This window comes from Chrysemys picta, chromosome 9 (genome assembly GCF_011386835.1).
Source record: "Chrysemys picta bellii isolate R12L10 chromosome 9, ASM1138683v2, whole genome shotgun sequence".
Lineage (NCBI taxonomy): Eukaryota > Metazoa > Chordata > Testudines > Emydidae > Chrysemys > Chrysemys picta.
In genome coordinates, this window is record NC_088799.1 from 94154827 (window position 1) to 94172784 (window position 17958).

Genomic DNA, 17958 nt, shown 5'->3' on the forward strand with positions numbered 1-17958 from the left:
AACTTGTATGAAAAAAACGGGCTCAGAGCAGCTTTTCAGGTGACCCATGACAGGGAGGTGAATATGTTTAGTTAAAGCCTGACCTCTTACAGAGAAAGCATTGCTAGTGCCCTCTCATGGGATGCATGCACCATAACAAGCCATGTGAACAAGAGCATGATGTAGAATTAGCCACACAACTCCAGAAAGACCCTTATCATTTGCTGAAATGTGGGGAAACAGACTTTGGCTCTTAAAGGGTTGGTTTCCATATCTCAGGATAGGATTTGCCAGTGTCCCAGAGGACATCACTGAGGCATGTTAAACAGCGCTCTTTATTCAAGAACCATTCAGAGTTATTACTGTGTCTGGGAGCCACTCTGACCTCTGCTACATGAAGAGCTGATCAGGGGAATGGACTTTGGGTTGCTATCACTAGGATAGAGTTGGCAATCATGCTTTTGATAAGTATGTTTACTAGGTAGAAGTATGTGCCAAAGCACAGTGTATATCTATATACAGTGTCCAAGAAGAGAGAACTACATAAACTAACCAAGCAGCATAGAAGTGAACAGTACTTTTGACTGTAAAGGTTCTTTCACTTGCTATCATCTAAGGGATCACTAAGGCTTTGATCCTACTCCTGTTCAAGGTTGCAAAGTCAAGCACACAAAGGGTGGAAATGTCAGAATTAAGGCTGTCTTTGCAACCTTCATTTACCCCCTTTGTGTGTATGAATTATAATGCAGTCTTTAATTAGTGATCCCATACTAATTTTTCCACAGGACCTCTGCCTCATTCAGTGCACAAGATGGACTGTGCTCATTTAATGAGCACCCGTTCAATATTTTGTTTTCTCCTCATTGTTCAAGGTGCGGCGATAGGCCTTTTTTGCTACATGCTATTCAAACCCTGCTCTGAAGACTGAATTAATTACATTTCCTCATGGGCTTTTCTGTGGTGCTCATCCCTGTATGATGAGTGTTTCATTAAAAAATTATTTTCACAAGCCCCCTGTGAAGTGAGGGCGTATCACTATTCCCAATGCACAGATGGGGAACTGAGGCAGTGTCACATTAAGGTCAAAAGTATTCACTAGTCTGGGGTGCCCAACCTGAGACAACTAGGACATAATTTTTCACAGTACTTAGCTTTATATAGCACTTTATGTGTTCAGTGCCCAGTTTCCTTTGACTTCAGTTTTAGCTGTGAGTACTCAGCACTTCTTCAAATCAGGCCATTCATCTATTTGCTGAGTGAAACAAAAACCTTTCAGAGCTCAGCTAAACCACTGAAACCAGCAGTCCTCTCAGAAACTCTGGGCATCACCTAGGATTGAGAAACAGGATGCTCCCAGTAATTAACAACGCTCCAAGCAGACACCTACAAGAAATATTGGCTTTGACGGGAGTTACGCCATCATTTCTTCCATGAAGCTTCTTGTGAATAATTCCTGCTGGAAAAAAACCTACATGCTTTCTTTTCATTTATATTGTAATACAATGTATTATACAAAAGTGATGTCCATTCAGGGTTCAGAAGATCAGAGTACTCACAGTAATCGTCACAGCACTGTGTATCTCCAGCTAGGGCTTACACGCAGCATGAAAAGAATGGGAAGTTAATGTATCAAATCAGAAAGTCTCTGTGTGGTAGTGTTAACCTCAGTGTTGAGTTATTTATTAGTAGTAATATGGTAGTGCCTAAGGCCAGGGCCCCCTTGTGCAAGGATATAACAGAGACAATAGCTATCTTGAATATCTTACAGATTACAGGTGGATACAACAGGTTCCCATCACTGCAGTCATGGCAGCATCAAAACTCTCCTCACAGTTAGTGTGGATTGTTTTAGGAGTAAAATTTCCTACACCATAAGCATTTAATACAACATCAAATGGTGTCTGGTTCTTGGGTGAATATTCATGGTGGAGAGGCAAAAAGAGCCACACAAGGCCAACCATGATTACAGACTGCTGCCTGCTAGCACCCTTGGCATGGTGTCTAGGAAGAGGGGGCAGGAATTTTGCTCTCTGTAGGAGCCAGTCATGGAGGAGGCTTCATGTTGATCCTTCATAAGGAGTGGTTAAGTGGACATTTGCTCCCTTCTCCCCAAACTCTATCCCTACCATGAGCTGGGATGCTCCAGTAGGCATCTTGCCCGATTGGTGGGGCACAGTATGTCTGCACTTGGATTTCCAATCACATTTGACCATGTGCTAAGTAACATAACTGTACATTCTAGTGCAGATAAATGGAGATATACCTATCTCCTAGAACTGGAAGGGACCCTGAAAGGTCATGGAGTCCAGTCCCCTGCCTTCACTAGCAGGACCAAGTACTGATTTTGCCCCAGATCCTTAGGTGGCACCCTCAAGGATTGAGCTCACAACCCTGGGGTTAGCAGGTCAATGCTCAAACCACTGAGCTATCCCTCTCCACTGCAACAAACCTTCGTTACAGGACACAAACAGCCCTTTATTCCTAGTACTTTAACCCAACACAACGAGCAACAAACTTTTGACTCCTGCTAGATGCTGCCCTTGTGTTAGTTAACACGTTTTTGGTTTTCATGTGTTAAAACGTCTAAAATTCAAGTGTTATTCACACCCACAGAGCATTTGGGGGCATGAATGGCACAAATTCCATTTCTCAGTCGAAGCAAAATCGTTGACCATGCACAACTGTGCACACAAACTGTGAGACACAAACACAAAGTTACTGAGTAGGTTGGGAAGCTGGCCCAAAATCTTTAGTGCAAAAATTCATCTCTCTTTTCTGAAGTGGACTAGGTGCTTTGTAACTCAAGCAGTCAGACGTTTACTAGTGCTCAGCCTGGATTTTTCTTTACATACACCGCTCGCGATCCAATTCAAGCAATAGACACTGTGCTGCTTAGGGCCTGTAAAGGTCTGTGTGAGAAGAGAATGCGGCAAGAGTGTGTTATTGTGCCATGAGGTTCTTTGATCTGATTGTCACAGTAAAGCAAAGATTCACAGATTCATAGATTCTAGGACTGGAAGGGACCTCGAGAGGTCATCGAGTCCAGTCCCCTGCCCGCATGGCAGGACCAAATACTGTCTAGACCATCCCTGATAGACATTTATCTAACCTACTCTTAAATATCTCCAGAGACGGAGATTCCACAACCTCCCTAGGCTAAGATGTGAAAATAAAAATAACAGTTGGCGCTGGTACTACTTTATGTAATCAAAGCACTTTACCAACAGTATCCAATTAATCCTCCAAATAGCCCTGTGAGATTGAAATTATCCCCATTTTATGGGCAGGTAAACTGAGGCACACGAGAGAATAACTTTGTTATCTAAGCTTCAAGTTTAAAACAGGCTGGAATCCCGTAAGAGCTGATCCAGCTCTTTATACTTACAAAGCAGAGAAAATCTCTGCCCACCGGCCACGTGCGGGGTCTGTGGGATGAAACCATGAAAAATGAGCTTCTAGCTGCTCTGCAGGTGGTTACACGGGAAACTTTTCCACAAGGTAGGAATTAGCTCTAGTCTCGTTGTCCAAAATTCCCACCAATTCTCTTCTGTTGTGTGTTGATCACACCTCTTCTGGCTGTCACACTTCACCCCAGAGATGAAAGCTTAGCGGTGGGGCTGGCTGTACAATTTGTGAAGTTGTTTGGGACTAAATGGTGCACAATTAAGGGGCATTATGGTCCAGTGGGTAGGGTGCTAATCTGGAATTGAGGTGACCTGCATTCAGTTCTCAGCTCCACCCCAGGCTTTGTGTGAAATCAATGAGAGTTGGGCATCGAACCTGCTTGGGAATTTTTGAAAATCCCACTAGACATCCATCTGGATCTTTAGGTGCCTAAACACCTATGAGAGTCTGGTCCTTAGTCTCTCTGTGCCCCAGTTCCCTAACTGTAAAACAGGGCTAATAGCACAGGGGTGTGGGGAAGCTTGTGAGGTACTCAGATACTACAGTAATGGAGGCCAAGTATGTACCATAGATAGCTACAGGTAATAATAATCCCTATTGCGAGGAAGGGAAAACACAGCGCCTGATCCCAGGAGAACCAGTTCAGCTTCCCCCCACTTTCCAGAGCCAATACAGAACATTTCCCTCCACAGAAATCTGTATGACAGTCATACAAAAACCTAAAACTGAGTGTTTGAATACAGATCAGTGGTCTCCACCACATCATTACATCAGCAAAGGCGTGTTCACAATTGTATGCCTTAGATATGCCGGAGAGCTGGTCTCCCGCAGGGAGTGAAAAGAAAAAATTACCTCCTTATCCTTTTCTCTCATTGCACCAGCTGGCCTATGCCCCAGGGGCATCCCATCCACACACTGAACGCAGCATAGTACTATACTATGGAAACCAAACAGGGCCAAAACCCAGGTCCCCCATCTGTCCTTGAAAAAGGGTCAAGACTCGAAAACTGGAACATTCAAAATGTAACATGATTTTCAAGAGACAGCCAATTGAAAATGCCATTTTGATGGAGTATTTTTTTTAATCCTGGTCATTAAATTGCAACACCGGTCTTAATAAGGGCAAAGTATACGTGAGGCAAAACAATCAGGGACATCTGATTGGTATCTGGCTCTCTCACCTGTAAAACTAGCAGAGCAGAGCTCAGCTGCACAGTGAAGGTCCCACTGGGCTTCCGGGACAAATCCTCCTTGTAGTTGTGCATTGTTTTAATTGACACACAGCTGTGCCATAGAACAGGCTAATGAAATGCTGAAAACACCATTTCCAAACTTCCCTGCTTTTCAAGAGTAGAAAAACACAGAAACTGGCCTGTGCACTGTGACTCTTTGAACAAAGATGCACCGAGGTCGTGTGTGTTTGGCTGCAAAGAAAGAACCTGGCACGACAGAGCGAGTACTTGTTAGGCAAATGCATGCCGTGGGCAAAGCGGGGAGGGAAGCCAACTGCAGGAACTCGGGCTGGACCGACTCACCATGTAATGGGAAATGGAGAACGACATGTATAAAATGGCATATTAATTTTGAGCAGTGTTACAAAAGCAGTTAAATGAGGGGGGAAGGGAACAAAGAAAACTGCTTTTATTAAATGTCTCTTTTGTTTCACACTAAGGAGCCTTTGCAGGGTTTTATTCAGTATTATACCTTGTGGCCCTATTGACCAGAAGGAGCCTTACGTTTTCAATAGCTGCGGCAGCTGCCAATCAGTACTTATGTTCTAGCTTTCCCAGGAGAGAGACTTATTGGTATTTAAAACGCACAACACTCCCCCACCCTCCTTTTTTATTTGCTACGTATAACAGGGAACGGGAGATGAATCAGGCTCTAAATTGATATTGAGCTCCAAAGCCTGGCTGTGCTGATGTACTTAGGAGAAATTTCCCCATAGGATACAGAATCACCCACACCCCGTAAGTGGAGGAGGAGGAGGAGAGGAAGACTGATGTGGCCACAGCTCCTCTGACCTCAGCCCTTCCCCACCTCCTTGCACGTGTCCGGCTGCGCAGGGTGCTAATGCTGACCAGAACCAGGGCTGCCCAGCTGTGGCACGCTCCCCGAAGCCTTGTGCAGCAGAATCACACCAGGGCGGCAAGTGCAGGATTTGTCCCGAGTGCTCAGTCCTGCTCTCAGTAGTTGGGCATAAATCAGGAGTAACTGCTGGAGTCAGCAAAGTTATTCCTGCTTGACAACATCCTACACGAGAGCAGAACTTGACCTAAAATTTCAACATCACATGCCTTTGTTGAGCACGTCTTCAGCAAGAGATGCAACAAATCTCGGCGAGAGCACAAAGCGTTTTGTGTTTATGCTGGAGTGCCTGGAAGCTGAATTTGGCTCCAGGTATAAGCCTGCATGTATTTTGTGGTGGAATCTGTTGATCCAGTACATGTAATTTGCTAATGGTGCGGACGCAAATAGCTAGCCGGAGGGCTGGATCTACACTACAAAGTCAGGCGGCTTAACTCCATCGCCCAGGGCTGTGAAAAATGTCATGCCCTGGGCAATGAAATTAAGCCAACGTAAGCCCCAGCATAGACACCCCTAGGTCAACAGAAGATTTCCATCGACCAAGCGACTGCCTCTCAGAGAGATGGGTTTACTAGAGCAACGGAAGAACCCCTGCCATTGCTGTAGTGTTTACACAGCCACAGCTGTGCCGCTGTAGCGTTTCTAGTGTAGACATGCCCTCCTAGTCTCACACTGGTTTTAACTCTGTATCACTCTATTGCAGCTCTCCCTGATTTACAGCCATGTGAGGGCAGGATCAGGCCCCTTGCATCTGAACACTGTTTTGTGTAATCAAAGTAAGATGAACTGCAGAGAAAGGCGTTTGGTAGAACAAAACAGTTTATTTTGACAGAGGCATTGTCAGTTACAGTCTGATCCCAACCCAAAATGTAAAGCTAATGCTCCATTCGCTGATCCATTACACAATATTCACCCTGCTTTCATCTTTGTGGGCCACGTACTGCGTGCTCCATTCACAGGCAGTCTGTGGGCTGGAATGACAACGTGTAGGACAAGAGAGAGCCCGACTATCTGAATAGAACCCAAATGGAGCCGTTCCCATTACTGTTTACATGTGGAATAGTCAAAGGGACATATTTGAAAGTTTGTGTTCATGAGTATACTCCATAGACACCAGGTAATAATACTTTTCATCTTCCAAGCACTTTACAAGCTTTTGTCCTCACAACACCCCTGTGAGGTAGGAAGTATTAACAACTCTATTTTACATATGGGGAAACTGAGGTACAGAGAGGTGAAAAGGGCACTGTCAGCTCAAACCTGGCCTAACAATTAGAGTGTGAAAACAAATGTTTAACATAGCTTGAGACCAAGAGAATGATTTTTCTTACATGCTAGTAGGAATGGTTGCTTTTCCATTCCCCCCTGCAGTGTTTGAAATTCAAAACACTGCAGAGCTGAAAAACTGGAAGGCAAATTGACTGCAGTGGTTTTAATTGTCCCAGATGAGAAAGTAAAAAAAAAAAAAAAAAAAAAAAAAAATCAGAGAGAAAATAATCTGATTTTAAAAATTGTTTCACGTAAAATCATCTAAGTAGTTAGTAACATACTGGGGGTAAAGACGTTGGCAGCACAGGATTTTGCAGTTGACATGGTCTCTAAGTGACACTCCGCGAATCTGAGATTGAGTCAGGATTGGGACTTGGAGCACACCTCTCCTTAAAGAGACAAACTGCACTGACTCCCACTTGGAGCCAACGCCCCTTCACTGGCAGAGCGGATTTCAGAACAGAAAACCTGCAGAAGCCTCAGCAACTCTCATAGCCAAACAAACTCCCCCATGTCCTCATTGTGGTTTTATTGAGAAGAGTTTACCATTCTCTGCTTTGTACAGAGGGGAGTCTGCGTTTATGCATAAGGAGCTTTAGGACTTTATTTGGAGAAGTGCAGAGTCCTCACAGCTCCTACTGATTTACATCTTGGCTTCCTTCCCTCCCCTTTTTAGTGGGAGTTGCAGGTGCTTATTTCCCAGGACCAGGCTCATCAGGGATCATTCCTCTAGGATCCACATGTGGATCTTCCCATCTCCGCACATAGCAAGGGGCTGTCATCACCCTACTGTCCCCTCTTGCCCTCTCAGGGCCATCTGTAGGCCCAAGGATTCACGCTTGGGGAGAGATGTGTGCATCATTCCCCTGCCAGGAAATCCATCCAGAACAAAGCAGCAGAGGCTGCATTCACTCTTCCTTGCCCCCACTCCATATACGATGGCTGGGAGCAGTGGCCAGAGAGGGAAGCCATGGCAGCGGTCCTCGTCAGGGAATGGGGAAAAGACCGGAGAGTCTGTGTGGGGCAGTGCTCCATGCAGATGCTCATGTGCCTCTGGCTGCTCTAGGAAATCTGGAGGGCAGGAACTCCTACTTATTCCACAGCAGGGGCAAACCCTGCCTCCCCCCAATAGAATAATCTGGGAAAGATTCCACAAAGGGGATCTCCTGGAGGTTTACTCACCCAAACTGATTTCTTATCGGCTTTTTGGTAGGCAGGGGTAGGGATGATCCTCCACCTCCACCCTGAGAGGGTGCAAAATTTTTCCCTAACTGCATGATTTTATTTTCCCAAAAGGTTTGCAGCCTTTTTGGATTCAGCTTATGTGGAGCTGATTTAACACTTGTATATTTTTAAGACACATTTGGGATGGCAATTTTTTTTTTTTTTAATATCCTGCCCCCCAGAGCAGGCAGAAGCTCCTTATATCTAGAGCTCTCCTGTAAGGGCTTACGTCTCTATCTAAAACGAATGGAGTGGCTCAGCTTTGTCCCCCCCACACATATATAATATTTACCATATATATTACGAGATGATATGGCATGGCTCTACCAAGACAGCATCTGCACAATTGCCCTGAACCGCTTACACTGGGCATGGCTTTTCCTTGAAGTGGAACAGTTGCATTTTCCAGATAGGCCGACAGATATTTACCGGTGAAAATAAAGAGTTGTCAAAGCAATAGTTCCAAAATCTAGATTCATTTATATTTCTGGATAATAAGAAGTGTCGCCTAAATAACTATGGTGATAGGTGCTATATAAAAAACAGAGCTGTCTGGATTCCTTTATAATTGCATTTGAAAGGATGGGTAAAGCTGGCATAGGAAATCCCATCCAAAATTGAAATTCTAGCCTGCTTAATTCAATTCTTCCTCTACCTCATTTCTTCTAGTAATAGCACATATACATTTATACAAGGTATTCGAATGATGTTCTAACATCCTGGAAAGCAGTGAAATAATTCAAATCAAACGTTTGCGGATACAAAATGTTGCTTCTATGAAATGAAAACATAAAATATATGCAATTTTCCCCTGGCAGTTTATTATGGTATGAAGAAAAAACATTCTGTGCTTGAAGCTGACGTTATATTACAAATGTATTGCAAAGTATGACGTGACTATTAAAATAGGATTACACAAATTATGAACATTTTAAGAAGTTTACAGTACAGTGGATCTTTTATAAACAGACTTAAATATACATATGACAATAGTAGCTGACAAAAAACATCAAAAATTAACTATTAATGTTGATAGACTTTTCCCCTGTGGAAAAAAAAAAAGTCTCACGTTAAAAACAGAAAATTATGAAAAGCCTTGAAACCAGGAACAAATCACCTGTACACTACAAATATACATGGCAGAGGTGTGCAAACCAGAACTATTGTGTCATTGGATGATACCTCCATACAGGGGCTTTACAATGTTTGGCTGATGTTTGCTCTTCAGGTGTCCTCATTTCACACCATAATTCCTCAGTTGGTTGCAATCTGTAGTCACGTAATCTGTGTTAACAATTGTACTATTATGAGTATATACTCAGTACTAGATGGTTAATGCCTTCAACGCTCTCATCAACATATGGGGGAGTGTATCCCAACTGAAAACTTTGCTGCAATCGGATATCTGTGGGTGGATCCCTCCACCTGCATGAAGCCCTGATGGGATCCACTCACGAGGATCAGTTTGCAGGATGAGTGCTCTGAATAGGTTGACAGTTTTAAAAAAATGCAACTCCTCAATCTTCTTTCTTGACAAGGGAGAGAAATTACTACATTTGCTTCCTGTTTAGCCAGTTTGCACGGACACCCCTAGCTCATGTGTTAAGTTATGTCAAAAACATAAGTATTTTATGCTGTAATACACAGTATTACTGAAACTAACAATATTATTTGCATATTTATAACAAGGTATAATGAATTTCCTATAATAAAACAAAAAATGTATGCTGTAGATTTATTTACAAACAGTCCAGCAAAGAAGTATAAATACTTCTATATTTAATGTTTAGGAAAACATAATTTATAAAATATTCAAATATATACAGTCATCTGAAAAACTGCCAATATTAAACTTTGATGCAGGCAAAGAATTGGCCGCGTCCATTCATTCGGTATTGAAAGAGGAGGCAATTTTTGTTGGTTTGTTTTTACTTTTAAAAGTCATACTTAAGTTATTTACAAGTCAGTCTGCTTCCCTATGAGCTAAACATGTCCGGAGCTTTGAGCGTGCTGTCCCAAAATGTCGTCTATCATTGTCAAATTGTTCAACCAGTCTTCATCATTGTTGCTACTGTTCTTCATAAGGGAGTCAATGAAGTCAGTCTCGCTGCAGTTTCCAGGCAAGATCGAATTGCTCTGTTGTGGCACAAAGTCGTACTGTGACAACTCAGAAGCAGTACTCATTCTGTTGAATGTTCCTGACAGCTGGCCTGCGGAGGGATAACTTGGCGGGCAGAGTCCTTGAGCAGGATTGAGCTGGTTAAAACTGGACATGCCTTGTGGCATGGATTTCATAACATTCATAGCTGGCAATGGTCCTCTGGTTAAATTGTGTCTCAAGTTCTGATTATTCAGCGTGCTCAGGCTCTGGCCGGACTGTCCCAGGTTTAGTTTTTGCATCTGTCTGACCTGGACTCCAGGTGCAATCTGATTAGGCGGCACTACAGCCTGGTGGGAAAACTGCTGACCTGGTATATTTGGTCTCACATTCTGTTTGGAGACGAGAGGGTTACTGGAGAATTGCTGCATGCTGGTATCCATTTGGCTTTGATTTGGCATTCTTGAAACCCCAGTCGGTGTCCACATCTGAGCAGATGCGCTGGGGTAGACAGTAGAAATTCTTGGCATACTAGGCTGTCTTAAGTGTTGCTGAGTTGCTGAGTGATTTGTTAAGGAACTGGAGTTAAAGCTAGACAATGTCATTCCTGGCCGGACAGTAGCATGGCTGTGAACCGTTTGGCATCCTGAGTGCATGCCCAGAGAGGTTTGGTTTGGTCGCAGAGGGATGTTAAAATCAGAATTAGGTGGGAAAATCCCTTGTTGTTTGCCAGGATTATGCGGAATCATAACCATTGTCCCACTGTTCTGGTTAACAGTGGTTGGAGTAAGTCCGGAGCCCAAGGTGTTCTGAAGTATTCCCGGGTTGGATGGCATCATGCGGTGATTCAGTGGAGGAGCTGGCATGGACTGACCGCAGTCGGTAGGAATAGGTTGTGGTACTGCTGTATATAAAAAGAGGTATATGTTAAACATTAAGGGTGCATTTATCCCTGAAACATGGCAGATTTTTAATAGGATGCTTTGCTTTAATTCCCCTCTTTCATTAAACAGCATTCCTTGTCACAGAGTTACTACTTGAGTGATAAGAAAATAGGAGAATCCCATCTTATGTGACAAAATGTAGAATGGTTTTCTTTCAGTGCAAAGTATCATTAAGAGCCCTGCATTTAATGAGCACCCGGCTCGTCAAAGCTTTTAGTAGCACACACTTTCACTCCTTACCCTGAAACTGATTCATCTGCTGGGGCACAAATGAACTCCTCTGCTCAGACGCTACTCCCAGCATGTTTTGTTTCTGCTTCTCCTGGAAAACAAGAGAAAGAGTTGTCACATTGCAGCCTCTCAAGGAACAAAAATAACAGCAGGCATCTGAAGCATGGCCAGTTGGGCACTAACAACCTACCCAGCTACACACACAAGCTCTTCAGACATGCAGCCCAGACAGTTCATTTCAGTCAGGAACTTAATTGTTCACATGCCCCTTCTTGCAAAGGTGTCTTCTATACAGCACAGTCCAAGCAGGGGCTGCCTTAGGCAAAAATTGTGTAAGCAGGTCCACCTCTATAAGGGAGCTGGAATGACATTGGGACCACTTTTTTCACCCACCCGGGGACGGGGAGTTCTACCCCCAGCTCTCCTTGTTTCTGCTCAACCGGGGCCTGATTCAAAGCCCACTGGAGTCACTTTCCATTGTCCTCAGTGGATCAGGCTCTATGTGCTGCAGGAATCTTTGGGTCTCCCCAGAATCCCCTGGGCCAACTGTCTGGGCACATCCTTTGAAGCCCCAGATTCTTGGGGGTGGAAATGAAAGGTGCTCACAGCATGTGAACGCACAGAAATGGGGCAGGCTGAGCCTTCAGGGGGCAGATTGACGGAGGAGAGTGCTGGTGGCTGCGAGTGTGTTGGGAAGATGGTTCTACCTGTACTCTCATGTGTCTAGGCCAGATCCGTTTTAAACCAAAATCTACTGTGGACCCACAGGGAGAACCCATGGGAAGCTCCCACCTAACCAGGATATGGTTGCCTCTGCCTAAAGTGAGCTGACTTGTGTGCCATGCACTTTTCCTTCCGTTTCAGAGACACCTTCTCCAGCACAGCCTGCCTATGCTACTGGGAGCTCTGGCCACGTCCTTCCAAATGGTGCCATGCTGTCTGCTCTGTGACAGCCCATACAGTGCAGAGAGCACACTGTGGATTGGAATGACTGCCCCACAACTCCAGCCCAGACAGGCATGGGGCAGATCAGGAGGGGGGCCATTTTGGTAGTGAGAAGGAGGCAAAAGCAGAGAGAGGAGGCGGCAGATGGCCAGTAACTCCAGCTACCACAGGCCTGGGGAGGAAATTTCAGCAAGGTTCCCTCATGGAGCTCCCATTGCACTGGCCTCTTGGGGGGAGGGGTCTGATCGCCCCAAACCTGGCAGTTTCCTCAGGATCCATGGGAAGGCAAAGCCATCCATGCAGAGGTTCTGTGCCTCCTCACCGCCTCTGATCCCTGGCAGCCCCTCCCACCCCGGCTCCCTGACAGCAAGGCTCCAACGCAGCCTCTGCTGCCAGGGCCTCCCTGGCTCCTGGGAGGAGTGGCAAGCTCAGTGCAAAGGGGACTACAACCTGGGGCTGGACCATCTACTGGGAGGAATCCCCATGAAGAGCATCCCCCCGAACCCTGCCTCACTCACTCCTTGAGTCAGACCCCTCAGCATCTGCCCTCTCTCCTAGCACAGACCCTGGACTGCAGGGGATGGAAACAGCAGCATGGAGGTGGCCATGTTCCTCTTTCACAAGGAGTGAGTGGAATGTGTTTTTTTAGGTGTTGGGTGTGTGGGGGCATGTGTGTACACACACACACACACACACACACACACACACACACACACACACACGCCCCTGCTGCAACTGGTGCTGGCCTTTCTCAGAGACAGAAGGCTGGACTCTTATGGACCGAAGGTCAGACCCAGCCTGGTGATTTCCCACACTCCAGCAATACTCTGCAACAGCCATTTCTTACGCAGCACTTCTCACTTTAACCCTGGCCACGTATACATTCCAGGAGCCACGTAGGCACAGCAAGCCGAACCTGCAATAGCTGCCGTCTCATGATTTGCTGCTTCAGCAAATGGTTCCTCATCGTATATCCGTTCACCGTAGCTGGCGTAGGCACCGAGCCTCCGCTTGGGATGGTGCCTGGCTCCTGAAGTCTGGTAACAATTCCAGGATTTTGATCCTGCCAAGAAAGATAAAAAAGGGGGAAAAAAATCAATCTCACCAGGGAGATCACAACAGAAGCCACTGTCTCATCCACTGGTGCCCCCCTCCAGCCCAGTTACTGTTCCATCCTGAACTGCGTCTTCTGGATTTTTACAAAGACTGCAACACTGAATGGTGCACATTGTGGCTGTTGTAATGAGTAGCAGTGGACTGCTCTGACTTCAGAGTATCAACACAGGAAGAAACTGAAGGATCAAAGGTTAATCCAAAGTTCTTTGTTCCTGGCCCACGGCTAGGGGACTGATTCACTGGGATAAATGGAGTCACATGGGTGTATAACTGGCAGAAGGGATGTGAATCAAGCCCTATATTCTCCACTAATTCCCCTATGTGACGCTAACAGACAAAGGAAGAAGAGCTGGAGTAAAGCAAGAGCTAGATATTGGATAGAAAGGAGAAGCACACTGCGGAAAACTTAGGAAAAGGAGAGCCAAGGTCATGCAGAGAGCTGGGCGCGAGGGAGACCAGCATCAGAGGGGAAAGCTCCTGGTTCGGATGCTCTGGAAACAAGACAAGAACCTGAATAGGCAGAAGAGAGAAGAGCCAGATTCCCAACTGGTGTCAATCAGTGTTACTCCACTGGAATCAATGAGCCAGATGCCCAGCTGGTGGGAACTGGCATTGCTCCATTGTGGTCAATAACGGATCGGCGTCAATTTACGCCACCTGAGAATCTGACCCAAAACGAACAGAGGGGAAAATTCTAAAGCCCATCACAACAGCACCTCGAAGATTCTGGGAACAGAACCTGAAAGGAAGAGAAAGTCAGAAACATTTAAACCAAAACATCTTACAGAGGTAGCATGTTTTTAGGGGAAGAAAACTAAGTGAAAAAGCCACGTCTTCAGCGAAGAAGAGGAAGAGCAGGGAAATGCTCCAGCAAACTCTCTACCCAGGCACAGTAGCTACCGGTATAGTCCCCATTTTAACATCCAGCTTTTACATTATTTATGATGCTTTGTTATTATTGGCAGAGAGAATTATGTACATTATATCCAGCATTCTTAACCAGGCCACGTTTCCTTTGTTTTCAGAATGGAAGCCCACATCCTTTGTCTGAGAATCAATGTTATCAGAAGATAAGCAAGAAGAAAATGGTTGTTGCCTTTTGACATCTGACAATGAGAATCATGCTAAAATGGAGCAAACAGGATACGAGCAATGGTTCGGAGTGACCAGAAGGAGACGTTGGAGGGTGTTTGTCAAAAGCCAGGCTGTCAGAGCAGGAACGCCTTTCGCGATGGTTTCACTATAAGGGATTGCCCCGGTCATTCGGAGATGTATACTTTTTATAAAATAGGAGCGATTACCAAGAAGGTCACTGAAATTACTCACTTTTATGGTGCCTCCTTTTGTAGCAGCACTTAGGTCTATTATGCAAAACCACAATTGATGAAATGTAAATGCCTGTGAGATAATTCACCAAAAGACACAAACCTGCAACTCATCACTGGACTCATTATCATTCCTATTCATGGGCAGTCTCACAAGACCAGACGTTATTACCGCTGCTTTGCTTACAATCCTGCTGGACACTATTCCTTTTCTCTCCTCCCTCCCACGGAAGGAGAAGGAGGGGAAGAGAAGTAAATATGATTTACTCCTGATGTAAATACAAAAGTTCATGTAAAGCTCGTGTTCTGTTTTCATGTCAAATATTATTCTGCAGCCAGAGTTAAACTTTGAATAATATGGATTGCCTCTAGGGTAATATTTGAAAGAGCAGGGATTCAGTTTGTGTACTCTACACATGAAAGACACTGAAATGTTCATCTCACTAAAATCCCTGCCATCTCGCCAATTTCCTCCCAACTTGTCTTGTTGCGTGCAGAGGGTCTGTGCTTACTGAAGCAAACGAGTTTAGTGCAAGGACAATCATTCTGTTTCGCTCAGGGCTACTGCATTAACAAGTCATAACATTAAAGTCGTCTTTTTTTTTTTTTTTTTTAAACTAATCGTGTCCACCTCATTCTAATTTCTCCGAAACCTAATTAGGAAAATAATGTTGGTTTTTCCATATTATTACTGGTAAAGAAGGAGAAGTCACATTACTAATTGCAGCTCTTCGGCTGCAGCAGAATGGCCTAACGATATGGGATTTTGCTGGAAGAAGGACAATCAGCCAAGTTCATTTGCAAATACCCGGAATAGGTTGCTACATTTGGGAGAAGTGTTGCATAACATTTAATTAGCCACTAAAGGAAAATATACATTATATATATATATATATATATATATATATATATACACACATTATATATATATATATATACACACACACACACACACACATATACATACATACACACACACACACATACACACATACACACACACACATATACATACATACACACACACACATATACATACACACACACACACACATATACATACACACACACACACACACACACACACTTTTGCTTGGGGGAAAATTATGCAAAAAAAGGGGGGGGGACAAGGAAGGAGTTCAAAGTCTTTCATTTTACAGTTCATGTTTAGGATGAGCAACAAAAAATAAAAAATAAAATAAAAAATAAATCAATCTTATTTTCACCACTAGTGGGAACTACTGCATTCCCTTACAGTAGAAAATAACCATGTAAGTGTCATGACTAAGAATAGCTCTTGCATGTGGTCTAAAGGATGCTGCTATCTGTACCAAAGGTTAATGAACTTGAAACATTTTTCCTTTTCATCACTTCCCATGCTAAGGCCAAGCCAAACAAGCCACTCTCTGAACCGGCCCATGCTTTGGGCTATCCCATTTTAAATTTCAGGAAGATAGCATCTTGGGTAGGACTTGAATTTCAAAGCCAGAGACCACAGCCCTGGGTGTTCACACATCTAGGGGTGCGTTTAGTTACTTGTGGGCTACATCCAAAGATATGAATGCCTGGTGTGCAGTCATTGAATTCCACTTGTGTTTTTCATGATACATCACAGCTTCTCTCTCTCTCTCACTCCAAAACTCAAATTAAAACATCAAATCAACAGAATCTTTAACCAAACAGCACGTTGTAAGGAGCCTGGAAATGCTGAAAGCGCGTGGTTCTGTTGCTAGGCAAACTGTCACATGGCAGTTTTAGAGCTCTACAGTACTTAGTGGGCTTTCCAATTTGGCCGTTTCCGTTGGAGATGGGATTGGTGCTGTGAGTCGGTGGATAAGGACCCAGCATCGGGTGCTTGTGTTGGGAGTCAGGCAGCAAGAGTTAGAGTCAGTTTTCAGGAACGTGTATGCTTCGTATCCGTGCTCAGGTACAACCATTACACCTGTGGGAGAAAAGCCTGGTCTTTGTGTACACCAAGATGGGTCAGACGCATCACTGGCCGTTCACAAGCATAAACAGCGTATGCAGTGACTGTTAGAACTGTTCGTATGCACAAACAGCACGGGTGATTCCTGTGGCTGAGTGTGCAGTCACAGCAGTTATGGCTCTGATCCAGCAACGCGTTTACGCGTGTGCTTAACTCAAAGGCCATGAATAGTCCCACTTGAGACTATGTGCGTGCTGAAAGTTAAGCACATGCTTAAGTGCTTGGCTAGATCTGGGCCCACGTTTACCAGCCATGCACGTACGCACTTCTAATAACCTGGCTTCCGATTGCAGTAAGTGCACAGGCAAATTAGTTGTGTTAACAATGTGACCACATTTCAGAAACTCCAGCTCTCTACTGTTCATCCAGTAATCACACACATGTTCACTTAATGAAGACTTTCCAGATTCTCACCTAACAAACAGAAGTCTAAAAACAGGACTTCCCCAATGTCATCTTGAGGGGTTTAGTCACCCTGGATGGGCAGGCAAGAATCCCATTAACCTTAATCTAAAGTAGTCACTGTTTTTTAAAAAAAAAATGTTGGAAAGCACCAGTCTCATTCATCATTCCTATATTTTCCCATCTGCTCTTAAGGTGGCACTCTAAGGAATAGAGCATAAAGCAACTTCAATTTTAAAATGCATTAAGTTAAGACCAGAGCTATTGAAGATTTACAATATATTTCAATGAGGGCATAAAGGGGACTGCAAACTGCTGGACAAAAAGTCATTGAAAACATCAAGACGACAGTGACCTGCAGAAGAGTGGCTCTCGGAAAGGCACATTTACTTTACAAGACATAAGCTGCCAGCGGAGACCACTGAGCATTATATTACAGACCCTCCCAATAAAGCCAAGTCATGTGAATTTGAACAGTTACCAGATGGACTAATCAGAACGGAATTCTTTGTGGTTAACAGATAACCAGGTCAAAGCAGGGTTATTGTGAGAAATAGACTCAGCTTTGCAAAGAACATGAGTATTTGCTAGTGAAAACTGTGCACCTCAAACGAAAGTAACAAGCAGTGGAAGAACTGAAGTGCATCTGATTAAAAATGCATACAGTGACTGAGCTTTAAAAGTCTCTTCCTTTTTGAAAGACACTGCCAGTTGGAGAAATAGTCCCTTTTCTTTAAATGGGGCTCACAGCTGAATCCAGTAATTACAGCTCTCAAAACAGAAGTAAATGTTTAAGCGCAACCACTGTACCAAAGAATAAAGACAAAATGCAAAGATAAACAGGCAGCAAAGATCAGACTTCTTCGCTATTAATATGGGAGGGAGGAAAGACACAAAAATGTTAGTGCCAATGTTTAACAAGCTTTTTGAGCCAAGACAATTAAC

General features: G+C 44.3%; 1 protein-coding gene across 6 annotated transcripts in view; it reads right to left on the minus strand.

Moving 5' to 3' along the window:
- Positions 1 to 8764: 8764 nt before the first annotated feature.
- Positions 8765 to 17958, minus strand: part of MAMLD1 (mastermind like domain containing 1) — a 345220-nt gene continuing 336026 nt past the window's right edge. For 4 of the 6 annotated variants that reach the window (XM_042851117.2, XM_065557324.1, XM_008169052.4 and 1 more), the window contains 3 exons: positions 13100 to 13246; positions 11248 to 11329; positions 8765 to 10967 (listed from right to left, as the gene is read on the minus strand). In XM_042851117.2, the coding sequence (XP_042707051.1) occupies positions 9949 to 10967; positions 11248 to 11329; positions 13100 to 13246 (1248 nt within the window). In that variant the 3' untranslated portion in view covers positions 8765 to 9948. The remainder of the gene's footprint in view (positions 10968 to 11247; positions 11330 to 13099; positions 13247 to 17958) is intronic. The other 2 variants (XM_005298996.4, XM_065557323.1) reach the window with 1 other exon arrangement.